The sequence below is a fragment of the Antechinus flavipes genome, chromosome 2 (genome assembly GCF_016432865.1).
Source record: "Antechinus flavipes isolate AdamAnt ecotype Samford, QLD, Australia chromosome 2, AdamAnt_v2, whole genome shotgun sequence".
NCBI lineage: Eukaryota > Metazoa > Chordata > Mammalia > Dasyuromorphia > Dasyuridae > Antechinus > Antechinus flavipes.
The window spans coordinates 676724431-676752307 of record NC_067399.1 but is presented as its reverse complement, the minus strand read 5'-3'; the positions used below and the strand labels follow the sequence as shown (position 1 = coordinate 676752307).

At 42.3% G+C, this 27877-nt stretch overlaps 1 protein-coding gene across 1 annotated transcript in view; it reads left to right on the top strand.

Moving 5' to 3' along the window:
• ADAM12 (ADAM metallopeptidase domain 12) overlaps window positions 1-27877 on the top strand; it is a 282504-nt gene that overhangs the window by 193431 nt on the left and 61196 nt on the right. Inside the window, exons 10-11 of the mRNA XM_051973876.1 lie at window positions 1300-1384; window positions 5472-5620. Coding sequence (XP_051829836.1) covers window positions 1300-1384; window positions 5472-5620 — 234 coding nt within the window. The remainder of the gene's footprint in view (window positions 1-1299; window positions 1385-5471; window positions 5621-27877) is intronic.

Sequence of the window (27877 nt, the reverse complement as noted above, 5' to 3'; positions counted from 1 at the left end):
CTCTATTATATATACATATAGATCTACTATATATGTACTTTGCTTTATTATATATACACACATATATCTACTATATACATTTATATCTATATATACCATATATACTTGTTATATTTTATATATACATATAGATCTTCTATATATATCATATATACTTATGCTTTATTATATATACACACATATATATCTACTATATGCATTTATGTGTATATATATACCATATATACTTGTTATATTATACACACACACACACACACACATATATCTACTATACGTACTCCATATATATATATATATATATATATATATATATATATATACTATATGTACCACATATAGTATGCTATATTATATACATATATATCTACTATATACATCGTATGTACTTATGCTATATTATATATATACACATATATCTATTATATATATACTTATGCTACATATACCATATATACTTGTTATGGTATATATAGCATAAGTATATATATAGTAGATATATGTGTGTGTATATATATATAATATAGCATAAGTAATATAACAAGCATACTTGTTATATTATATATATACACATATAGATCTACTATATATATCTTATGTACTTATGCTTTATTATATATACACACATATATATCTACTATATACATTTATATATATACTTATGCTATATATACCATATATACTTGTTATATTCTATATATATATACATACACACACACATATATACACACACACATATATATCTACTATATATACCACATATCCATGCTATATATACCATATACTTATGCTATATTATATATACAGACATATATATCTACTATATATACCACATATAGACACTTATATATACCATATGTATTTATGCTATATTATATATAATCTACTATATATATCACATATACACACTATATATACCATATGTATATTATATATAATCTACTATATATACCACATATACTCATACTATATATACAACCCCTACCAGAATCCCCTACCAGAAAAGTGGCTGAGACTTCTTGAAGAGGAGAGCCTGCTCTGGAACAGCTCCTCCTCCCCTGAGAGAGCTCCCATTGGAGAGTTTTCTCTTTGGCCCATCCCACATCTGCTCCTCAGTGCCTTCTAGTCCTGGCTTCTTGGTTTCGACAACCCTCCCTGTCCCTCTCCTTGGCCTTTCAGGGACTTCCTTGGCCAAGGACACCTTTTTAAAGACAATATAATCCAAAGTTCACAAAACAACCTTTTGGAGTTTAGACCAGATCTCTTTCTAGGTAAATCACTACATTCTTTTTCCTTTCCTAGTGGGGTTTACTTCCAAGGGACCACCATTGGAATGGCGCCCATCATGAGCATGTGCACAGCGGAGCAATCTGGAGGCGTCGTCATGGTAAGCGACGAGGAGTGGATTGCTCCACAGAGATGTTCCCCTTTTCCCTACCATGACAACTTTGCAAATGTGATCATTGCTAATGGAGGACATAAAGACTTTCCCCCCATTGGTTTCCAAGTTTAATTACAATTCAAATTCAAATTATTCCATGTACTTATATCTACCCAAATCTCTTCAAAATCATTGATGATGTACGGCAAATTGGAATTTTAAAGAAGGGAGAAATTCCTAATCTGTGACTCCATGATAATTTGTTATTGATTTTACAATCCATTAAAGTTAATTTGTGTGTGTGTGTGTGTGAGTGTGTGTGTGAGTGTGTGTGTGTATGAGTGTGAGTGTGTATGCGTGTGTGTGAGTGTGTGTGTGTGTGTGTGTGTGTGTGTGTGTGTGTGTGTGTAAAATGGCTCAAATCAAATCCTCAGGCTTCACAAAGTCACCCTCTTCCTCGACAATTAAAATCTCCCGAGATAATCTCTGACTATTAATGGGGTTGTTTTGACACTTGTCACTTAGTCTGTCTTCAAACACTCTCCCTCAAGTTTCCTTCTCCAAAAAAGCCGCAGGAAAGTGTGATTACAATAGCGGCGGCGGTGGCAGCAGCATAATTAAAGTGATTCCGCCACAAAGGATATTCTGGGACAAGACTCTTGCTCCAAAGATCCCACTTGGTGAGCAGGTCTATTCTGCTAATTCAGGAGCCGACATCAACGAAGAGATGCTCTTTAAAGCCTTCAGCATCAGGAAGGAGATGCTAAAGCACTTGGGAGATGGGGAGGGACATGTACTAGGAAACATAAGCAAGTCTGGAAGCTTTACGTGTCGAAGAGAGGAGCATAAGCTGGGCAAAGCACCTGGACTTGCCTATTCCTCCTGTGCCTTTATGACTTCAAAAGTACATGAAAATGATTTGCAGCCATAAAATTGATGTCACCTCATATAGTCAAGGCCTAAAAAAAGTCCCAGAGCAAGCAAGGGAGAATTTTCCTAAAAATCCTAGTTGAATCTCACAACAACCCTGGAAGGTAAATGCCATTTTCATCCCCATTTTACAGAGGAGGACAGTGAGACTGGGAGAGGGTGACTTTTCCAGGATCATGCAGCTAAGTGTCCAAGGTGGGATTTGAACTCAGGTTTTCCTGACTCCAGTCCTACACTCCACCCATCGCAATGCCGCCAAACAGCAGAGTATGGAGAGTGTAAGGAACTCCTTGTGTGCAGAACCGATGGTTTGGCATTAGAAGCAGAGTTTTGTCTGTGGAAATGAAGCTCAAAGTGACGCTTGACCCTCTGCTTTGCGGGCACACCCTAAAGGACCATTGGGCTTTCCTGACAGCTCCTTTCTGCTCCCCATGACTCCCCTGACCCAATATCTCATAGTCCCCATGGTCAGCCCAAGGATCTCTGACTCCTGGATCCCTTATCTACTAGATGCTAGAGACCCCTCCCTTTCAGCATCTGGAGTTTCCTAGGAACTCCCAGTATGGACACTCTTTCTACCAACTCAGACCAGAACCTACAACTTAGAGCTTTTCAGAACTACCAGCTCTACTTAATCCCAAGACCCCAATCTGTTCTCTACCCATTGTATTATTATATATTATGGAAATAATGGCCCCCCTTTGGAAGTTCATCTAAACCCCCAGACGTTGTGTAATCTCAGGGTCCCAGAAGGAGATGCTGTCCTTATTAAGGGCAAATTCCTTGAATCTCCTCCAAGAACGGATCACTGCAGACTTCCACACGCTCCAGTTGCTCTCGCCCTCCTCTCATGGGCCTTTTGTTCTGGAGAACTGATTTCTCACTCTGTTCATAAGGTTCACTTGGGCAGAAAACTCTCCAATCTAAATGGAACGATTTCCCAAGGACTTCATCAGGTCTCCAGATAACCGCGCTCTTCCCATGATGCTCCTTCCTCCCACCAGGAAAGGGCGGGAAGTTCTTGTTGGCCCATAGCTCTTCCTCGCTCCATTTAGGAGCCATGACTCAATGAGGGATTCTCGCTGACAACTGATAAAGAGAGGGAAGAGATCTCTTGGGTGCCCTCTTGTTTAAGAGAAACCAAGCAAGAGTTTTAATGGTAAAGACAATCTAGTTTCCTCTTAGAGAAAAGTGTCAGCTTCCTGAGACTGAATCAGGAAGATCTGAATTCCAATCCAGTTTTACTTCCTACCTCAGAGACTGTCAGCCTCTGTTTGTCTCAGTTGCTGCAACAGTAAAATACGGATAATAAAAACTTATCTCCCGTGGGTTTATGAGGCTATAAACAGACACTGGTGCAGCATTTAGCACACAGAAGGTATTCTATAACTACTTATTTCCTCCTCCTTGTCCTGCCTCTCCCAGTCCTGCCCAGGATCTTGTCACAAACAATTTCCTTTCTCTTCTGGGAACACAAAATGTCCTCTCATCAAGGACCATCTGTCCATGACAATCTCAGAACTAATGGGCTGAGAGCAAAGGATTGCAATAATCCAGAAGCCGGAATATTGCTCTTTGAGGATATTTGTAAATCATGTTTAATAATTAACAAGCTATCACTGACCCAATTTAATTTACTGAATCCTAACCTCCTCGTGTTGATTTTTAGCTCCCATGGAAAGAAATCCAGTTCTCTGTTAGTAATGGTGTCTCCAAACTGCCATTACCAAATGGTGAAATGACCAGACAATCTCATTGCCACAGGGAGAATCCAGGAGCAGAAATCCCCAAATTCAAAGGCCACTGTCCATTTTCACACTCTCCCTCCTCAGTCCCAGGCTCAGCAGCCAATGAGATCTAATTCAGCTCCATCCAGCATCTACAAAAACCTCCCACCACCATTTATCCTGAATTGTTCTGACTGATTGAAAGTCATCTGGAATTGGCAGGAATGAGCACTTTGGGCAACTCCTGCTCACTTGCTATAACTCACAAAATCTATCCTTCCATCCTCATTTGATTTGGGGATAAAGCAGGAGAAGAAGAGATTAAATTGAACCTTGATGAAATAGGAATGGTTGGTTCTTTTGCACCCAATAGGGGGAAATGGATTTATACTTTGGTCCAAAGACAATGATAACTTCTGAGGAAATTTTTAAAAACAAGGTGGGGGAAGATGTGGAAAGTTCTAAAATCAAGAAGAAAGGTCTGAATGGCCCTCCAGGGGACAACTCAAATTAATTTGACTTTACAAATGCGTTTGTATAAAGTACAGGCTAGCTCCCTGGAGGGCCTCAGGATCAGCCAGAGTCAGGATAAATCAAAGTCCTTGGTCTTTAGGAGGAGAAGTGAAGGAGGCAGACAAGCTGCCATGTGGCTTGCCAAAGATGTCTCCTAGATTCTGGAGTCCAGAGTCCCCAGCCTCTCTCCTCCTCGTCCTGCAGCCAAGTGACCCTGACTTCTCTCCCTCAACCCTCCAAACCTTGCCTACGATTACCTCACCACCACATATTCAGCAAGCACCAATGGTGAGAAGAGATATCATCTAAATATATGCTTATAGAGCCATTATCACACATGGAATAGGTAATTAGCCTTAAGTGCTCTCTTGTCTGATTCAAGAATATCTTTTTCAGAGTTCCAGCCCTCTACATCTCCCACTTTTTTTTGTTTTAGAACACAGGTGTTCACACCTTTCCTGACTTCTCAGGAAAGGGACTGAAACGTATATATATTTAAAGCCTTTGATGCCCATTTTCAGACACACAGTCCCCAGAAAAGCTAACCCAAGGCTGAGACACTGTGTCAACACACTCAAAGAACACGAGCCCCCACCAATATGTTTCCTCTTTTATCCATCCAGAAGACAGATTAGTTCAAAACAAAAAAAAGTAATCAAATAGCATAATAAAGACACAAGGAAAGAGTTCATCCCACCCTAACACGGGAACATGGGAAACACTTTATTACAGGTCAGACCTTATTAGTAGGGAGGGGAAACAAGAAGAGAATGTGTGACTATTGTCTCCAAACATAAAAGGAAGAGTCTTCTGACTAAAAAGCAATAGAAGCACGCTAAAAGATCGCGTGCCTTTGGCCAAGAGTATATGGAGGCTCAGCATGACCAATAGAAGTGAGCTCTGTATTTCTGTCTCTCTTTGAGGATCACTCCGACAGTCCCCTCGGTGCAGCCGTCACCCTGGCCCACGAGCTCGGTCACAACTTGGGGATGAATCACGATACCCTGGAGCGAGGCTGTCACTGTCAGGCGATGACCGATAAAGGAGGCTGCATCATGAACCCGTCCACGGGGTGAGTAAACGCAATGCTGCTTGCTGCCCCCGGCTTCCCAGCTTCCCGATGTGGAATTTCTCCTGTGAAACATTCATGCAGAAGGTTTTTTTTTTTTTCAGACCATGGAAACTTGTAAAACTAACTTTTTTTCCTCAAGTAAAATATTAAAATAATCTAGGCAACTAGAGGTGTATAGAGCACCTGACCTGGAGTCAAGTAAATGAGTTCAAATCCAGCTTCAGACACAGACTAACTGGACTCAGTTTGCCTCAGTTTCTCCAGCAGTAAAATGGGGATAATAATGGCATCTATCTTCCAAGGTTGTTGTGGGGGTCCAGTGAGATAATTAGTGTAAAGAGTCAGCATAGGGCCTGTGCCTGGTATGTAGTAAATTCTACAGAAATGTTAGTTGATGTTGATCATTACTATTATTATATTATTATTATGGCTGAGGCATTTGGGGTTAAGTGACTTGTCCAGGGTCACACAGTCAGGAAGTGTTAAGTGTCTGAGACCAGATTTGAACTCAGGTCCTCCTGACTTCAGGGCTGGTGCTCTCTCCACTGCGCCCTTCAGCTGCCCTGATCATCACTATTATTGCTATTATCCTCGGGGAGGGTCGTGCAAACTGAAATCTTTCTTCTCAGGGAATAGCATACTTGTCCTTGTTGTTATTTAGAAAGTGAGATTATAACCTAATTCAAACATATGTTTTAGATTTGATCTGTAACTGAATCATAGAATCATAAAGATGGAAGGGAACTTGGAGACCGTCCAACCAGGCTTCCCACTCACTACAAGAATCCTTTACTTTTCATCCAACAGAGAGATTCCTTTAGTTTTTGCCTGAAATCTACCTGACATAAGGGGCTCCGAACTTCGCTGGTTCCAGGACATTCTAACCCCTTCTCCAGGCTGGGGGAGAGGGCGTCCCAGGAAGGAGGATCACTCCTCCAGTTCTGGGTGCCTCAGCCAGGAAGGAGGCCGAGAAGCTGGAGGGCCTCCAGAGGCAAGCTAGCACATGGGGGAGCCCTTGAGGTTATGCTGATTGGGGGGACGGGCAGCCAGGTAGTGACCCGGACAAGGGAAGGCTCGCTCAGCAGCTGGACCTTTTTCCAAGCGGTTGACAGGCTGCTGCGTGGCTGAAGGCTCAGCTCTGCTCTGTTTGGCCTCAGATGGCAGAGCTGGAAGCGGGTGGGGGGGATCCCTACTTCTGTCAGAGGTCAGGAAAAGTCCCCTAACAGTGGGAGGGAGTCCCAATGCAACGAGCCATGAACGTTTGAGGAAGATGCCTTTTATCCTTTTGATTTTAAGTTTTCAAAACTTCCCCATGGTTTGGTGGGGCCTCCTGCTCCCCGTGGGCCTCCCATCACCCTCCAGGGGAAGGTCACCTTCTGCTCCTCTTAGCCTTTGTCTCACGGCTGTGATCTGCCAATGGGTGGGAAGCTCCTCAAGGGAAGGGAAGGTCCTCTGCCTTTCTTTGTATCCCCGGCACTTAGCACAGGGCCTGGCACATAGTAGGCGCTCAACAACGGTGAGTTGGTTGATTACTCTAAGGCCATCCAGGAGAATGGTGCTGGCTTCTGAGGAAGCCTCAAAAGTTGCCTTGGGAAGACATGGATAAAAGGTCATCGAACTGCCTGAAATAGTTCCTGACCCCGCCGCGGCGCGAGTTCATTCTCAGCACTTTTCCCCTTGCTGAGCTCACACTTTTCCCTTCATTTTTACTTAGTTGCTCACTTGCTATTCCTTCCTTCCTGCTCTAAGGGCAGCAGCTTAAATTTGCTTCGATGGGAAGTTCACAAGGAGGTTGCTGAATTAATCACAGAGGTCCAAAGAGACACAAAGGGCAGCCACCCTGCCCGCTCCCGTGCCAGCTGTTCCTCCCCCATACTCCTGGTGTCCCACTTTGCCTCCTTTCTCCTTGCGAGAGGAGAGGGCACAGGATTCTGCTTCCACAGGAAAGCCCCTGGCATGGCTCCGATCACGGGCTGCCCTCTCCGCCGAGGGGTGGGACCCTGGGCTCCCATGGGCCTGACCTAGGAGCAAATGGAGATTTCAAGCATGAGCTCTGAACAGATATATCTTCGTCCAAGGACCCAGTCCCCTCATCAGGGAGGGACTCAGTCCGTCAAGTCAACAAACATTTATTAACCACCTACTCTGTGCCCGGCGCTCTGTGAGGTGCCGGGAATACCGGGAAAAAAATGGCCCTCTAGCTTTGCTTCCAAGAAATTTCTATTCTACTATAGCACGTAACCAGAAAAAGTAAATGCAGGAGAATTTGAGGGGGAGAGAGAGCACCAATAAGTAAGAAGATCAGAGAAATGCTGTGGAAGAGGTCGCAAAGGAGGGATTTCCAGTAGAACAGAGGGGGATGGTCATCCCTGGGACGAGGCAGAAGGTGGGAAATGGAAGGCCAGGGTACAGAACAGCAAGGAAGAGGCTGGCTGGGGGCTAGAAAATGCAAGAAGGGGGATAAAGGAAAAGTCGGTTGGAAGGAGATTATAAAAGGATTTCATTAAAAGTCTGAGGACTTTGGATTTTATTCCAGAGATTATTTTTTTCACATTATTTGTTTTTAATTCATGAAATAAAATAGCATTTCTATAACATGGTATATAATACAAAATATGATTGTATACGAAACTGCCAATCTTTTATGTATTCCTTTGAAATATATAAAGAAGTTATCATGTAATTTTCTTTTTTTCTTTTTCCCCTTCTCTCCCATTATCCTAGGGATGGCTATCATTAGAGACAAATAGTTGTATGTATGTATGTGTGTGTGTGTATATATATATACATATATATGTAATTATTCTATATGAATTTCTGATTTTCAGTTCTTCTATGCAGATAGCATCTTTCTTCATATGTCTTTTACAGTTAATTTGGATACTTATAATAGTCCAAATGGCTTATTCATTCAGAGTTATTGGTGGGGTTGGGTTATTAGATCACCAACATCAAAGATACTTCTGATGCTAGGTTTTTTTAAAAAGTCTGAGGACTTTGGATTTTATTCCAGAGATTATTTTTTCAAGGCCTAAGCCTCGACTAAAAAGTTAGTCAAAACAACTAATTTTAGTAAAGTAGCAGGATATTAAGTGAATCCACATAAGTCATCAACATTCTTATATATCATCAAAAAAAAATCCTGCAGATACCCCATTAAAATATTTCTGGATATTATAAAATACCTAGGAATATACCTGCCAAAAACAAACCCGGTAACTATGTAAACAAAATTATTTTTTAAAAAAACCTTGCATACAAATAAAATCATACTTAATAAGTGGAAAAATATTAATTGTTCATGGATAGGCAGGCCAATATAATAAAAATGACAATTTTACCTAAACTAATTTATATATTCAATGCCATCCTGATTAAATTATCCAAAAATTATTTTACCAAATTAAAAAATAATAACAAAATGTAATTGGAAAGTCAAGAATATCAAAAGAAATAAGGAAGGAAGATTGAGCAGCACCAGATCTCAAACTATGTTATATGACAGTAATTATCAAAACTCCCTGATACTTGAAAGGTCAATCAGTGGAAGAAAGTGGACATACAATTTACAGCAACAAATAAATGTAAGAATTTTGTATTTGACAAGTGTAAAGACTTAAAAGTGTAAAGTGGGGGAAAAAATGTCATTATTCAGTAAACATTATTAGGAAAACTGGACAATAATATGATAGAAACTGGACATAAACAGATATCTTCTACCACTTATCAAGATAAGGTCATAATGGATATGTGCCATAGATATAAAGAGAAATATTACAAGAAAGTTAGAAGATCATGGAGTATATTGCTTATCAGAGATTGTTTAAATTTTTTGAGAGGAACACTATGCTTTAGAAATTCATTTAGTTAGCTCTCTGAAAGACACAATTGAAAGCAGGGAAACCAAGGGTCTAGGCTCCTTCAGTCATTCAGATGGAAGGGAATGAGTTCCTGAGATACTAGGAGTTAGGGTGAATAGAGAGAAGCCGGCCAATAGGACAGACATTGTGGCTGCAGTTTGGGTTTAAGTTGTGGCTACATTGCCAGACTTGCCAAATAATGAGCTTGAGAGGGAGGGGAGACTGAAGATCAAGATGGCTCTCAAGGTGTCAACCTGGATGACTGGGAGGATGCTGGGGCCCTCAACAAACAGGGAAACTGGGGGGAAGGAGTAGGATTAGAAGGAAAGATAATAAGTCTTGGAAAGCTTCCATCCCAGTGGAGCTGTCCAGCAGACAAGACTCAGGTGAAGAGAGGGCAGCTGGATAGAGATCCTTGAACCCATGTGAGCTGATGAAATGGATTCCCAAGAGGCAAAGATTTGAGAGGGAAGAGGGCCCAGGACAGATATTGGGGGGATTCCCATAGTTGGGTCAGGATGTGAAAACTCTGAAGGGAAGGAATGGTCACTGGTCTGATCAAAGAGGGGAATGAGGGCTCCATGTAGTGTCACATGCCTATTGGCTCTGCTACTGGGGGAGAGGAAGGAGGCTTATAGATCATGTGAATTGGGGAGTTTTGAGCCACAGTGGGGCTAATGGTGATTGGGAGCCTGCACTAATCCTAGCACCTTATGGTGAGCGCCTGAGACCAAGAGGCCAGCGGACCAGCTTCATAGGAGCAAACCAGCTCACTCAGAAACTGGGCAGGCCCAAGATCCCTTCCTAATCAGCAGCTGTGACCGACCACAAGGGAGACACCACATCATCCAGTACCCTCTAAGGAACTTTTCAGCTCCAAAGCCAGGATCCCATTACCTGTTCCTCACTCACAAGAAATGGTCCAAAGAGAAGCTAAGTCTGGGACCCAAGTCTCCTCACGCCATGCCTTGGCCCCTGAGCAGTACCTTTATTGTGATTATTATTACTATTAATATTAGTGATAATGATGGTGGTCACGGCTGCTAGGTGGTACATGGGCCTGGAAGGAAGGAAAACCTAAGTTCAAATTCAGGCTCAGACAAACTTGCTAGTTGCGTGACCCCACTCAAGTAACTTAACTTTTACAAGTCAAGACAGCAGCCCTCCCTTTCAGAGTTGTTTTGAGGATAAAATGAGCTAACATTGTGAAGTATTCCTTAAAGCTAAAGTCCTAGTCATTGATGATAAGAATATGAATATTAATAATTATAACAAGCCTTTATGCACCATCTTGAAAGTTTGCTCTGCACTTTACCTTTATGGCCACCCTATGGAAAGGAACTATTATTATCTCATTTTGCAGATGAGGAAATTGAGTTTCAGAAAGATCGGTTGATCTATCTTTTTTCTTTCTTAGCCAGTATCAGAGAATTTTGATAACTACTGTTTTATAATATAGTTTGAGAACTGGTGCTACTGAGTCCTACTTAGATCTGAGTGTTGGGCTTCAAACTCAACTCTGTGTAAATGGGTATTTAAATATGGCCAGTCATTCCTAAGTCTGAGTGAGCTTCTTGAGAGGAGGGGTGGTTTCATTCTTTGGATGGGTACCCCAGAACCTTGCCCAGTCCCTGGCTCACAGGAACCATTTAATCAGTGTTTGTTGATTAACTAATCGATGGACTTCGTGGACTGGGCCACCAAATCCTGCGCCCGGAGCAGATAAAAAATCTCGTTCATTTTAGTGTTCTGTGGCTTTCCAATCTTCTCAACAAATATCACCAAATTCTTTATCATAGGGCTCACAAAGTGGGGGTTATCTGGTGGTCCTGTTTGTTTTGAATTTTCAAAAAAAATCCAAAAAAGCATTTTCTTTCTTTCTTCCCTTTATTTCTTTTTCTCTGTTCTCTTTCTTCCTTCTCTTTTTATTTCCATTTTTCTTTCCTTTCTTTTCAAATAGTTCTTCAATGCTATCATTTTAAAAGTCCCACTCATTCTCATTCACAAATTCTGAAATCCTTTTGAATACGAAGCTCACCGTGACAATTTCCCCCAACAATAATTATTGACTGGTTATTCATAGAGATGGAGAACCCAGGGTCAGAATGGCCGGTGTCTCACATGTCACCTCCCAGAGCAGGCTGGGAAGGCCACCCGCCCCTTGAAGAGCATGTGCTTCATGAATTATCACTCTCTCTCTAAGTGAGTGAGTGCAACCATGGGTTTTATATCTTTGGATAGTTAACACTTAAAACCTGTCTTGGAAATTACTTTTGGACAAAAGTAATCTCCAGAGAGAAGTGTGGGATTTAATCACTGCCGGACCTGTCCATTAATGAGCTTCCTTGAGCAGGAGACCTAAGTATGTGCCATTTTATGAGCCAGAAATATGCAAATGGCTCTGCCACTGGCAGCAAAAAACCCGTGGTTCTGTCCCAAAGGACTGTGGGAAAAACAGGAGAAAGAACTTTTGCCAAATATTCTTCAGACATGGCAGTTCTCTGTTGTCATCAATCATCTTCGTTATGTGGGGTCAGGTCCATGTTTTCAACTGTTGGGGAGGAAAACTCTCCTACCAATGAAGGCTGACAACTTTTAGTCACTTTTGGCTTTAAATTACTTGCCAGGAAGCACTGAGAGTGTGACTTATGCAGGATCACACAGCCAGGATATGCCTGTGAGTCTCCCTGTTTCTTCCTGCTTTCATGCAGTAGGCTACACTGCTATTAGTATTATTGTTATTGTCACTATTGCTGTACCACATCATCACTACTACTGCTGCTGCTTTCATGTTTAAAACAGAGTAGCTTTATTCTGCTTGGTCCTACAGGACAGAGCTAAGAGCAATAAGTGAAGCTTCTATCAAGAACAACATGAACATCTTTTTAGGTTATATGTACATTCATTTTTTACATTTCCATATAAATCCTGTTGGGAGAGAAAAATCAAAAAAAAAAAAAAAGGGAAAAAACATGATCAAAAAAAAAGAAGAAAAAAAAAAGGGTGAAAATAATGTGTGCTGATCCACATTCAGTTTCTGTAGTTTTCTCTCTGAATGCAGTTTTTCATCCAAAGTTTATTGGAATCTCCATAAAGAACAACTGCTTAAAAATGAGCGCTATCTCAGAGTGGAATGGTCTGCCTGAAAAGGTCATGTTTATGTTCTCTCTCTGTCTCTCTCTCTGTTTCTCTCTCTCTATCCCTGTGTCTCTGTTTCTTTGTTTGTCTCTCTGTCTTCCTTCTTCCCTCTCTCTCTGTCTCTCTCTCTCTCTGTCTCTCTCTCTCTCTCTCTCTCTCTCTCTCTCTGTGTGTGTGTGTGTGTATGAGTGTGTTTCTTTCTGCTCTCTTTTCTCTGTCCATTTCTCTATATATGTATATGTATATATGTAACATATATATTCATACATATATATGCTTACATGTATGTCTCTCTTTTTCTCTTTATTTCTCTCCCTCTTTCTGTGTCATTTTTCTTTCTATATTTCTGTCTCTCTTTTTTCTGTCTCTCTCTCCCTTTCCCTCTCTCTCTTTCTGTCTCTCTGGTTGTGTCTCTGTCTCTCTGTCTCAGTCTCTATCTTTCTGTCTGTCTCTCTCTGTGGGTATCTCCATCTCTTTCCCTCTCCCTCTCTGACTTTATCTCTCTCTCTTGTGCCGCTCTGAATGTCTTCAAGAAAAAACTGAAGGTCCACTTATTCCAAGCATATATTCTGAGAGGGATGAGATCCTGGGCTCACGGGAGTAATGATGAATCAGTTGCCCATCATTGGGAGAGAACATGTCCCGAGCCTTCAGAACTGGTAGAAGGGTGATGTTGGAGGGTCAGCCCGGGGGATAGGGGCTAGGAGTGACGTACTCACTACTCTGTCATTTGCAGATAGGACCGTCTGTAGGACCTCACCCTTTAGTAGAAATCCATTTTTCATTTGGTTGGCTAGCACTCTTCTACTACTCCATACCTTACATATTATCGCTAATCGCCAATCAGAGGATCATCAAATTGCACATCTTTCTGGAAATCTTATATGATTTTTCTTTAACTCTAACATATCTTGGTTTTGCACTGTTCAGATTTCCCAACAAGAAAAATATTTTCCTTCCACAATCCACCCAATCTTGACTATTCTCATTTCTTGTCATCTTCTCCAGTTTGATCTGAGGAGAAACTTTAGAATGACTGAAATTTGCACTTCTCTTGCTATTAGTGATTTGGATCATTCTTTCAGATAGTTAGTACTCTGCCATTCCTTTTTAAAGAACTTTTTGTTCCAATCGCTTGACCGATTGTCTATTGGAGAATGGCTTTTGGTCTTGCGCATTCCTGTTAGTGGTTTCTATATCTCAGATAAGAAATTCTCATCACACACGGTTTTCCCATTTTGACTATTTTCTTTCTTATGCTAGACACACAATTGTGTTTTGCAAAAGCTTTTCAATTTCATATAATCAAACTGTCTCTTTTATCTTTTGTAATTGTGTCTAATTCTTATTTGGTTAAGATTTCGGCTCCTACCCGTTGCTGCAAAAGCTATGTGATTTGCCTCTCTTCTAAATTTTATGGTAATTTTTATGTTGATGTTTATTATTCAGGTCATGTATCAATTCTTAATTTATTGTAGGCTATAGTATAAAATGTTCATCTAAACCTTATTTCTGCTTTTCAGCTTGCCCAACGGTTATCAAATAGAGAATTATTTTTTCCTGGGTAATTCATTCTTTTTTTTCATTTATGTAATACCAAGTTATTAAGTTCCAATATTGCTGATTCTCCCTTGTCTAAACATTTCCATCGATCTATTCTCCTATTTTTAACCAGTACCAAATGACTTTGTTGACTGTTGCATTATAATACAGTCTGAGACCTAAAAGTGCTATTTCTCCTTCATTTCTTCCTTTTTTTCCATGATTTCCCTTGGTAGTCTAGGGATTTTGCTCCTCTAAATGAGTTTTGCTATTATTTTCTCTAGTTCTGTAAAGTATCACATTGGATATATGATTGGAATCGCATTAAATATTTAAATTAACTTTTATTGTATGCCATTTTTACCATATTGACATACTCCATCCATGAACGCCAAATAGTCCATCAACTATTTAAGTTGTTCTTTATTTCTTTAAGGAGCACTTTGTAACTGAATCCAAACAAATATGAAATGTGCTTTGTAGATCGAGTCCCAAATATTTTGGAGTGTAGATGTAATAATCATTTGGAATGAATTTTCTCTATTATTACTCATTAGATTTTGCTGTGGTTAATAAACATTCTATTGATTTTTGTGGGTTTATTTTGCATCTCCATCTTGTATGATTTTTCACAACTATGGAAGAAATCTTTATGGTGATACTTCTACCAATACAAAAAAAGATGATTTTGTCCTCTCTGTATCCTTTGGACACTTCTGGGACTATTAATATTGAAATATTAAATATTAAAAATTTTTAGTTGAAATATTATAGATTTCTTAAAATTCTACAACAAAATATTTTGCTTTGTTGTGTTGGGGATGCAAAAATGAAAGAGTATTATTCTTGTTCCTTAGGAGCTGATAGTGCAGTTCTAATAACCTATGGCCTTTTCTATTTTCTTATGCTCATAATTGCCCTCTGAAGTTGAAATAATGCACAACTGGTGATCAAGAAGAACAGTATCATAAAGACACTATAGGAATTAAAATGAGGGCACCACTTGCCCCTCTGCTTTTGAATGAATGGTCAACCTCAACTTTCCTCTGCCTTCTGAAAACATCTATCACAAACTCTCCTCTCCTTCTTTTCTACTTTCTATGAGAATGATTGATCCAGCTTTTCAGTGCCCTTAAAAGTGTCAGAATTGGTTTTGAAAATTGCACATGAATTGTGCAATAGAATAATTGAGTCCTGGTCCCAGCCTGACCCCTAATTCACTGTCCAAGAGTGTAAGCTCTTGAAAGCTTTGTATCCTTAGCACCCCAAAATATAGTGGTTGGAGTGCAGTAGTTACATGTTCAATTATTGATTAATTGTGACCACAGGTAAACCATTTCATTTCTCTGGGTTTCAGTTTCCTCCTCTTTTTAATGAGTGCTTGAACAAAAATGAACCAAAAACAAAACAAAAATGTTTTCCGATGAACCCATATGTCCATGCAAATTTGAATGTAATTTGAACTTAAGAATCTTAAAGGGTTGCCTGGGTCGCCTGGGGGCGAGTGGCTCACTCAGAATCCCATAGCCAGGATGTCCCAGAAGCGAGACTTTAAACTACGTCTCCCAGGACAGTTGCAGCGTGCTGCATGGTTTCTTATGAGACCAAATAGCTGGAAGACGTGGTCTTCTAAGATCTCTCAGAGTTGGCTTATTCATTAATCTTGTTCATTTTTAAACTCATCATTGATAAGATCATAGATTTATACTTAGCAGAGACCTTAAAAGCTATCCAATCCAAGCTCTTCATTTTATATGTGGGGAAACCGGGACTTAAAAGGACTATGTCTTATGCAAATTCAAATGGACAAATTCACAAAGGTGAATACCACCCTGAAGATGCTGTATCACTCTACCAAATTAAATGTTTCCTTTTTTGATAGTCAGTAAACAGGTACCATGTATTCTCAGCATCTTTTAGTGGATATTTTTTTCTATAAAGATGTTTGTGATGGATTTTTTTTGTGTATATGAGAAACCCTGTATTTTTTCCTCATATTTTGATCAAGGAAACAAATACACACACACACACACACACACACACACACACACACACACACACACACACACAAGTGTGTGTGTATTATCAGCCCATTCTGCTAAATATTTTGTAAAGATGAGTTGGTAGTAATTGGTATCTCTTGGTCAAAATAATAATTTTTCACACAATAAATTCTCTTATTTTTTCCATATTTTCTATATGCTCCCTATTCTTAGATCATGAAAACTGATTCTTCAGTTCCTTCAACACTGTGTTGACTCATACATTGATTTCTGCTGCGGGAACTTGGTCCTCTCCAGCTGTCCTTCTCTTCTCCATTTGCTTTAGTGCCATTTATACTTCTTTAGTCAGCATATCAGAAACAATAGTAATGGGATTCAAACTTGGTGATTCCAATATTATTTATTTGGAAAATAGCTTATTGTGGAGATGTTGACAGAAATAATCCATTTTCCATCCATTTCTCGTATCCTTTATAGTTTGATCCTTAAAGACTGGTTGGATGAGCTGGCTTAATTAAATCTCTTGCCAAGCTTTTTATGTAATTGTTTTTTTTTCCCTCTTTTGCTTCTGGCTATCATCCTCTTCTGTAAGATTTTAGAAACAAGTTTATATTCCAAAATAATATTGCCATTGTTCATTCTGCAAGAAAAGCAGGTGTTTTCTAAAAGAGGTGGTTTCTAGGAGCTTTTGACCTCTTTGTTGTGGCATTTGCTTGACTGTTAGTTAGCCTGTGTCAATACTTGTTCTTGTATCCCCATTTTTTCAGTGTTTGAATAGGTCAGATTGAAGTCATTTTAATTGCATCTTATATTGTTTTCCCCTCCTTTTCCTTTCTTTAAATTAGGTCTTGATTATTAACTTTGCTCTAACAAGTCACTAGTCTCATGATACACAGAAAGATGATTCAGAAATGATTTGCACATCAGCAACCAGTCATTTCCTGTCAAGATGTAAGCAATTAAATTTTATTCTGATACTATTTGATGCTTGCTATATCCAGCTCCCTCTGAGTCTTTTCTTTAAGAAAATCTATTTTACACACACACACAAATACATGTGGGTGTGTATATATATATATATATATATATATATATATATGCATAAGATTTCTGTATAATCTATAAGCCTTTGTACTCTTTCTTTTTTAACCTTAACTCATTTTTTCCAGCATATTTTTCGCTGTCTACTCTAATGTCTTCCTATATTATGTATTAAAAGTCACTGGATATTAAAATATTTTTATTAATCTGAAAGATCTTACTGAGTGTGGAATGTCCTTCCCTCCTCATCTACTGTCAATATTGACACATAAGCCAAAATTATCTTTCTATCATGGAATCATGACTCAGAAGAGTAGAAATGGACACTGAAGACCATCTTGTCCATCTAAATATAAACAAAAATCATTTCTATATTATACTCATCAAACCATCATCCGTAGCCTTTGCTTGAATACATTCAATGAGGTGAAAGACTGGAGAGTCCATGCCTACATGGGAAAGGAAGTTTTCCTTTTACTTAAAGACAGATTTACTACTTTGCAATTTCTTTTAGTGGCTCCCAATTTTGCCCTCCAGGGCCAAGCAGAGCATGTCTCATCCCTCCTTGATGTGATAGTCCTTCGAGTACTTCTTCCCTTCTTAAGACTAAACTATCTCTAGTCCTTGAGTGATCCCTGAATGACACAAACTCAAGGTCCTCCACTATCCTAGTCACCTTTCTATAGATATTATGTCCTTCTTAAAATGTAGCGTCCCACATGGAAAACAGTCCTTCAGATAAATTCAGACTAGGGCAAGCCATAATGAGAACTTCCTCTCCATTAATGTGGACATGCTTCCTTTTGTAACAGAATGAAATTGCACTTTCATGACCCGGAGGTGTCATGTCATTATTGTTCTTTCTGCTTTTGATTATCATGAGCACTTCAAGGCTAAGTTTAACATTTCATGACATTTCCTGTCTTTGAACATACGTTGAAATTAATATCGCCAAGTTCTTTCTTCACCTCACCAGAGAGAAGCTACGGCTGTTCTTTCACTTAGGAGTAACTGCTGGTTCTAATTTTTGAAAGAACGTCAAGACTGATAGGACTCAGCTGCCCCATTGGACAAGGAACTTATTATGTAGACCGCTAAGGTTTATGGATGATCTAAAAACCAGATCTTAATCCCCAATGCTCCTGTTTCTATCATTCCACCATCACCTCAGAAGCAGAAGAAGGATCTATGGATTTGAGGGCCATTCTATATTTTTCTTTGTTTCGTGGGAAGCCATTGATCAAAGAATCAATTGCCAAGTCGCCGACCATCTAGTTATTGGCTTCTCCGTGCTCCTCTTTGCTGGGTGTCATGAAGCAAACGCCATCTGTCATGAAGAACATACTTAACATTTCTCTTGCCCATTGGGGTTTTCCACGTTGGTCCAGCTTCCAAGAAGCCGGGGTCATCTCCATGGCCTATTATTAGCCACGATGCTTATGCTAGATCCGGTAGGACCTACCTGGACATAAAGAATCAGAGTAAATCTTTGTTGGGTATTTCTGAGAAAAAGCTCATGAAATGATTTACTTCTGCACTCGATAGATTTTAACTACAGTTGAAACCTGTTTGGGAAGGCAAGAAAAAAGGTTTTAAAAAGAGAAGATGAGAATCTTCACTGGAAGGTCCCCAGCAGAGTTTCCCTTGCTAATGAAGTCACAAGTCCGGTCCCTGTTCCTACCCCTAATTTTAAAAAAGAAAGAGAGACTCTGCTAACATCAAAGCACCACTCGCTTAGAATCAATTTAATTATCTAGTGAAAGTAATTTAATTGGCTCAATCCAGACATTATCATAGGAGAAAAAATGAAGTGGCGGGAGGGCTTCTTGTAAACACTTTAGAAAGGGGACATCAATACTAAGTTGGTCCTAATTTCCTCCCAACATAATGAGATATTGTTCCCTGCAGAGCAGAGCCCGTAATCTGTCATTCGAGCTGAGTTGGAATACTAAGTTCCTTTGCTGCAGTGCGAAGGGTCTTGGCTCTTAGCGACTGGGAGAAATCAAAGCGGAGACAAGCGGTGGGCAGGGCCCACTGTCAGCCAAGGGAAGAGGGACGCTTGGGGCATCTCTCTCCCCAGCAAGAACGGCAGGAGCCTCTCAGAAAGCACACATGCTGGAGAGAAGAGCCCAAGGGGCAGGGTGGCCTTGGGGAGCCAGCAGTGGCTGGCCATTTCCTTCTCCAGCTCGTTTTACAGATGAGGAAACTGAGGTAAACTGGGATATGTGGTGTGCCCAGAGTCACACAGCTAGGAAGTGTCTGAGGCTACATTCGAACTTGGGTCTTCCTGACTTTTTCCAATGGGCTGCCCCACATCTGGTGAGACATCTGGATGCATGTGAAGATGAGCTGCATCATGGATCAATCCTGAAAGTTCTTAACCTAGGGTCTGTGAACTCGGTTTTTTAAATATTTTGTTAACTGTTCCAATATGGGTCGTTTCCTCTCCAATGGTATATATTTTATGCATTTTAAAGCAGGATTCTGAGGAGTTTCTAGTTTTTTCCAGACAGTACAATGTATGTGGGATTTAAAAAAAAAAAAAAGATTTGAAAGCTCTGTTCTAAATTGATAGCTGGATATCAAAGGGGTTTAGTTGGACTGACAAATATATGGATAAATGGCTTTAAAAATGAGAGAGACAGAGAGATAGAGACAGAGAGAGACAGAGAGAGAGAGAGAGAGAGAGAGAGAGAGAGAGAGAGAGAGAGAGAGACAGACAGAGAGAGAGAGAGAGAGACAGAGAGACAGAGAGCAGAGAGACAGAGAGACAGAGAGAGTTAGAATTAGAGCTATGGTCCTTCCCTGGGTGCAAGATCCCTTGCCTGGACTTGCGGTCCCATGGTCTTCCCAGCTCCTAGCAGAGGGAGAGAACCAGGAAGAAGAAAAACCACACTGAGGGGGAAGCAAGTGTGCAGAACTGGAGGATGTGGCCGCCCTCATGGGCAACGGACTCAATCATTCCTTACTTCTCTCTGCCCCTGATACAGTCACCCGGCCCCCATCCTGGGCCTTTTCACTCAATCCCACCTTCGTTCTCAGTTCCTTCTCTGGACCAGAGCAGAGTCCCCAAGCCTCCATACCTTCTCTTTCTATACTTTGCCAAGGATAGACCAGCCTTGAATCCAAGGGGATCCTGCCCCATTTGGGCACAAGAAACAACTTCTTCCCACCAGTCTCTATAACTCATCATGGACCACCATGACTTTAAATCACAGGTTCTTAACCCATTCCTAACCATGTCACTGAGGGACTGGGGACCCCGTGGGAAGTCTGGGACCCAGTAAGGAAGGGAGCTGCCTTCCCTGGTCAGAGAGCTGGAAGCGGTCATTTGCCAAAGATGTCTCCGTTGGGAAGGCTTCCATGACTCCCCATGCTGTCTCTTTCCTTCCCTTGAAATTCCATAGACCTGAAGCTGGAAGGGACCTGACGGCCATTTAATCCAAACTGAGCAAGATTCCCCGGTACAACACACTGACGAGCCTTCGTTCGGGTCAAAGGAGGACAAGAAGGGCGGGGACTCCAAACCTCCCAAGGTTTCTCCATCTGCTTTTTAGTAGCTCTAATTATTAGAATTTTCCCATTCATTTCCCATCAGCTGCTCCTGTTGGTTGAACATTACGCCTCTCCCAGGCTAATCTCATCTCCTGAATCCCATCGCCACATTGACTGACTCTATACAAACTCCGCTCCCTCAGTCACTTCTCTCTCTGATTGTAGCTCGAGGGGGAATCTCTTCTCAATCCTTCATTTTTTAGCTTTCTTTTATCTTCCTCCATCTGACTGTAAGCTCCTTGAAGACAGGAATTGTCTCTATTTTCCTTCTTTTTATCCCCAGCACTTAGCCCAGTGTCTGGCACATAGTAGGCACTTAAAAATGCTTATGACTATTAAATCATACCTAAATCACTCTAACAGCAAGTTCCATTTATTGTTCTTCATCCTGCATCTTCCAGCACCAAGAAATCCAGCTGCATGGAAAGCAGCTTCTCGCTTGCTTCTCTGCTCTGATTAAATGAAAGCCTCTGTGGTATCATGCATCCACTCAGAGTGTGCGCTGGGAGGCGAGCGTTTATGCCTCGTTTCTGCCCCTCTGTCTCCTTCCTTCGAGACTCAACTCAAACCCCTTCTCTGAGGCATGTCCAGTCCCCCTCTGCCACCACTGAACGCCGGCGTCCACACTGAACACCTCCCTTCTTGGATCACCAAGTCGCATTTACACATGTATATGTATGAGTGTCTTTATACATCATACATACATATATGTATACACATACACCTTAGGGTTGTTTCCATGCGCTGTCCCCCACTAGCTCCTTGGGAGCATGGCCCAATCCTTGCCTTTCCTGGTGTCTCAGCACTTAGCCTGTTACCTGGAACACAACGGTGCCCAATAAATGCTCGTTGGCCTGTTACCTGGCACACAATGGTGCCCAATAAATGCTCGTTGGCCTGTTACCTGGAACACAACGGTGCCCAATAAATGCTTGTTGGCCTGTTACCTGGCACACAATGGGTGCCCAATAAACGCTCGTTGACCTGTTACCTGGCACACAATAGTGCCCAATAAATGCTCGTTGGCCTGTTACCTGGCACACAATGGGTGCCCAATAAATGCTCGTTGCTAGTGAAGGTGATGTGGATGAGATGGTGATGAGCGGGTAAGGCTCGAGCTGGCCTCTGAAGGGTTAGGGTTAGTGAAGGTGAGAGCAGCAGCAGGCCTCCGGGGCCCGGGATGGGAGAACAGACTATTTCTGTAGCTGTGCCCGCCAGGCAGACGCAGAGACAAATACACAATTTATTTCCACAAAGATTTCCCCACAGCTTTGGTCTCGGAGAACTGCTGCTTGGGAGACTAGGCGGCCTCCTTGATGCTGCACTGTGTGTTGTCCCCATGGAGCAGCTGGGCCGTGGGCCCCCGTTTACCAGGGACCAGGAGGCTCGGGGGCGCTGAGCCCCCCGGGAGGAGGGAGCCCCCCGGGAGTGGCGGGAACGGCCAGGGGGCCAGTGTCGCGGGCACAGAGAGCGCAGGGAGCCGCAGCTCTGACTTTAGGATGGCACCTTCGCCGTGACCCTGAAAAGAGCAGCAGCTGGAGGAAGTGCTCAGCATGCTGAACACGGGCGATCTGGCAGCGCCAGCCTTCGCACAGGGTGATAAAGAGGCTGACGATGGAGCCTCCACCCCCGCCAGCAGACTCCCTTTGCATGGCTAATGCTGTTCCCCGGCGCAGCTTTCAAGGGCACAGTGACCACAGCTGGGAGCCGGGCAGCCCAAGCAGCCTGGACTCGAGGGCCCGCGCCGGGCCGGGAGAAGGGGCCCAGAAGGGGGTCGTGGCTCCTGCGCTGGCCAGGAAGCAGACCCAGGATGCGTGTCGGCGTCCGCCGCTGGGGCTGGCGGGCGGCCAGTGCTCCTGTCTCCCCACTCTGAGGTTCGGCCCAGCCCTTTACAATTGGTAGGAGAGACCATCCCCTTCCTTTTCGGATGGAGTGACCGCACTCATGGGCCAGAGAAATGCCCTTCGCCCCTAATGGGAGAACATCTGAACTACAGGCCCATACCTGACCGGAGCCCGAGGGCTCGCCTTAGGTCAAGCTGGTCAGGCGGAGGCAGCAGCTGGTGGAGACCGGACCCAAAAGATGGACCTTGGTGGATCCCCGGGAAACCAAAGGGTTGTCTCTGGTGGGCACAGCAGGGATCCCCCTGTCCTCGGGCCTCTTCTCAGAATCAGCCTCTCCAGGCCTTTGAAAAGATGCCCCGAATTGTTTGGGGTTTGTGGCTGCGTGTTTGTTATAAGGTAAGAGGAGAGAGAAGACAAATGCTTGTTAATGAAAAATAAAATTGAATTTTAAATTATTTTACCTTTTTAAATTTCCATGATGCATTTTCAGGAAGCGACCATCAGGCTTTGCTCAAAGATTTTTGATAAGGTTCCAGCACTCTGTCCTAGGCCCTCTTGCATTTCTTTTGAAATTTTCTGTCTCTGTCTGTCTGTCTGTCTCTCTCTGTCTCTCTGTGTCTCTGTCTCTCTGTATTTTTCTCCCTATCTCTCTCTCTGTGTCTCTGTATGTCTCTTTGTGTACCTCTCTCTGTTTCTGTATCTCTCCGTGACTGTGTCCGTCTCCTTCCCCCCACCTCTCTCACTCTTGCTCTCATCTTTTCCCATGTTTTAATGTAAATAACCATCTCCATGAAGATGACTCTCAAATTTCATTATTATTATTATTATTATTATTATTAGCAATAACTAGTCTTTTTATAAGCTCTAAGTTTGCAAAAACTTGCCTTGATCCTTGCCACAAACCTACGAGGTTATTGACAAGCATTTACTGAGCACCACTGTATACCAGGAATGATTAGACGCTGGAGACATGAATCAGATGAACAAAATGACCCTCCCCCATCTGTGCCCCGCGTTCCTCTCTCCCACGCCCCAGTTCCACATCCCAGGTACCTCTAGACATTTCCTCTTGAGTCTCATAAACAACACAAGCTCAGACTCAAAAGGTCCCAACCAGACACTCTCTGGGCCGCCCCCTGTGCTAGAGGAACTTCCCCCTGGCCGCTCGGTCCCTCCTTCCCATCCCGAAGCTCTCGCGGCGTTCTGCCCCCGTCCTCTCCTTCCCCTTCTGCGCCCTCTCAGCCCCCCATCCTGACACGCGGACCCTCGGGTCCCTTCTGACGTGGACGTGGAGAATGCGCCCGTCACTCCCGTACTCTAATAGAAAGGGAAGGCATCTGACAGGCAGCCCGCCCCCCAACTTTGTTATATTTTCCTCAGCTCCCGCCCTCCGTGGCGCAGACTCCAGTTCCTGTCTCTGCCTTTGTTTTGGCTGTGCCCCGTGCCTGGGGTCAGCACTCCATGCCTGGGGTCAGCACTCCATGCCTGGGGTCTGCACTTGGATGGTCCTTCCAACTTTAACCTATGACCCCAAGGTCAGGGGGGTCGCTAAGTCTCTTTGTAAATCTACATTTATCTTTGTAACTCCCGGGATTTCAGGACATCCCACCACGTGGTTGGATTGTGATCTCGTCTGGGGGCACGCCCTCCGTGAGACAGGTCATACCCATGCCTGCCCACACTATGAGAGGCCTACCAGGGACAGTGTGGTGCAGTGGGCAGAGCTCTGGACTTACCCTTGGAAAGACCTGACTTCAGAACTGCCCTTAGAGCTTCCTGGCTTAGCTCGTCCCTCCAGCCTCCCAGCCTCAGTCTTCGCACCATAACAATGAGTATCCATCATCATCATTGTGTGTTTAGCACAGTGCCTAACACATAGTAGGTGGTTAACAAATATCAATTTGCAACAAATACTGATTGGTGATCATCTGCTTAGCATGATACCTGACACATAGTAGGTGCTTTGAACTCTCTGAGACTCAGTTTCCTCATCTGTAGAATGGGAATAAAAAATAATTCTCCCACTGTGTGCTTTGAAGGTCTGTTATAGACAAAGCAGTTTGTCATTTTATAGGAATATAAAGGTGGGAATTATTATCTTTCTGGAAAAGGGACCAAGGATAGACAGAGTTCCCTGGGAAAATAGAGAAGAGAGAGAATCCTTAGAGCTACGTAAAGGGAAAAATGTGGAAGAATCATGGAGAAGGTGGCACCTGAACTGGGCCACGAGAAGAATCATCAGAGACAGAGTCCAGCTTCCCATCTTACAAATGAAGAAACTGAGTCTTAGTAAAGTTAGGATTGGTATGAATGTTTATTGAACCATCAAACAGAAGAAGAAGATGCAAGAATATGAGAGAGGCACCAAAATCTTCCCCCGAAGATCTGAATTTGGGTGACTTTTGTTCACCTTCCCCCTTTTGGGGGGAATGCTTTATGGCCCAAATCCCTCATACGCCATGATCTAAAAATGTCTGGTGTCTCTCTTAAAGATATTCCCGGAGATCTTGGCCTGAAATTTGTCCCGGCGACGTTTTTATTTCTGAGATAATCTCAGCCCCAGTGGTGACAACCTCCCTTATCTGGGGAATGGAATTAGCTGTGTTATTTGTTTGGAGGGCGCCCTGATAAAAATGATTGGAAAGGAAATATAAAAGACCATAAAATGTGATGTATCGCTCTTCTTTGGAAAAAGCAATAAAGCCGCCCGTTTCTCTTGCCGGAAGAGGAGGATTGCTACGTACACAGTGGGCGCCCCTTTTAGATTTCAGAAGTGGCAGGATTTTATTGACAAAAGACTGGTCAGCCTCGCGAGGCAGCTCGAGGAGCTTCCAAATCCCACCACCGAGGGCCTGGAGTTCTTGCGTCCATCCAGGGGCCTGCTGGACAGGAGCGAAGCAGTGGGGGAGAAAGCCATCCCTGAAATGCCTCTTCCTATTCTGCACGTCTCCCCCCGCCATGTGTGGGCTGCCAAATTTGCCGTCCCTCCTTCTGGTGCATGAATTATTTACCTCTCCATTTTCCTCATATGCATATTCAACCATTGAAGAAGCTCTAAATTTGCCCCTCAATTATGGACAGATTTGCAGAGCTGTATTTCAAGTTCTTCCAGTTTGGGAGTGGAAGAGGGGAGTTCTAGTCACCTTAAATGTCTGGAGAGTGCTTGAAGGACAAGAGCAGAGTTCTTATTAAATAAGCCCGGATAAATCACTCTTGTCTTAGCTTGCTGGATCAAAGCAGCCCACTCCTTTTACTTCCGTGATTAGATAGAAAGTACGATGATCTAAATCACACAGGTCACAAACCAGATTAAGCTGAAATTGGAAAAATATTTAATGAAGTAAACAAAAATACAATAAAACATAGATCATATCAATAGGCGGTCTTCTAGGTCAATATGTGGCCCTTGGGGAGCTTTATGTATGGTTTTATGGACGGGGTTTCTATTGGAGTATGACGCCACTTTTCTGAATGATCTTGAAAATTTTTCTGTCTCTAAACTTTGGATCTCATAATTGTATCAAAAACCCTTGGGGTCTAAGGAGAGGAAATTTGTGTGAAGGATCCACCTGTATCTGAACAAGCTACATCACAGATGATGGATGGATGGATGGATGGATGGATGATGGAATGATGGATAAAAGGATGGATGGATAGATGATGGAATAATGGATATAGATGGATGATGGATGGATGGATGGATGGATAATTGGGTGGATGAATGGATGGATAGATGATAGAATGATGGATATGGATGGATGGATAGATGATGGGTGGATGATGGATGGATTATGGATAGATAATTGGGTAGATGGATGGATGGATAATTTGGTAGATGAATGGATGGATAGATGATGGAATAATGGATATGGATGGATGGATAGATAATTGGATGGACAAATGAATGGATAGATGATGGAATGATGGATATGGATGGATGGATGGATGGATGATGGGTAGATGATGGATGGATTATGGATAGATAATTGGGTAGATGGATGGATGGATAATTGGGTAGATGAATGGATGGATAGATGATGGAATAATGGATATGGATAGATGGATAGAAGGATGGATGATGGATGGATGGATAATTGGATAGACAAATGAATGGATAGATGATGGAATGATGGATATGGATGGATGGATAGAAGGATGGATGATGGATGGATGGATAATTGGATAGACAAATGAATGGATAGATGATGGAATGATGGATATGGATGGATGGATAGAAGGATGGATGATGGATGGATGGATAATTGGATAGACAAATGAATGGATAGATGATGGAATGATGGATATGGATGGATGGATAGAAGGATGGATGGATGGAGGGATGGATGATGGGTGGATGATGGATGGATGCCTAGAATGAAAGATGGAAACATTACGTACTTATCATATGTGAGGTGCTAGCCTGTGCTCTGGGAATACAAATACAAAAGTGACAGCAGTCCCTGCCCTTGAGAAGTATATATTCTATTAGAGGAATTCAGTTTTTAGAGGAGATTCAATGCTAAGAAAGGGATACTTTGGTATGTAAAGTCACAAGTATGATATATATAGATTGACTCTTTCTTTCTAGTACCAATAGAGGATTGATTTTTTTTATGGTTCCAGTACTGAAAAGCAGGAACTGGAGAGGACCAGGCAAGAAAAGGAGTTAGGGTATGCACAAGGCAGACTGGAGAGAGGATTTCCATGGAAGAAAAGGAAGCTTGACTGAAGCCCTTCTAGAATTGGGTAATGCGAGTCTGTCATCCCCAACAAGTGGTCCAGCCATCGCCTGACTATCTCCAGTGAAAGGGAATCCACTTCCTAGCGTGTGTGAATTTATAGGATGTCATAGTGTCAATTCCACATTGAGATGTCAATAAGAGCATCACCCCCCACATCCACTTGTTTTGATTTTTTTAATCCATTGACTGAGTATTTGTTGAACACCAGCGAGGTGCTATTGGGTGAGATGCTGAGCCAGTCCCTGCCCCTCCAAGAGCTTACGTTCTCCTGGGGCCTACAACACTTACTGGGGATCTTCAATGAGGGCGTCGTAGACCTCAGACACTAGTTCCTCATGCCCTTTCCCGGAGCAATGTTAATGTTGATTATTATAATGTTGATGACTATTCAGATCAGAGGATAAGGCTCCTGTGCTGGAGTGTTAGAGTAGATAGAGCTCTACATTTAAAGCCAAGAGTTAGAATCCTTCCTCAGACAATTATCAGCTGTATGATCCTGGATATGTCACTGGATCTCTAAGGTCCCCAGTTT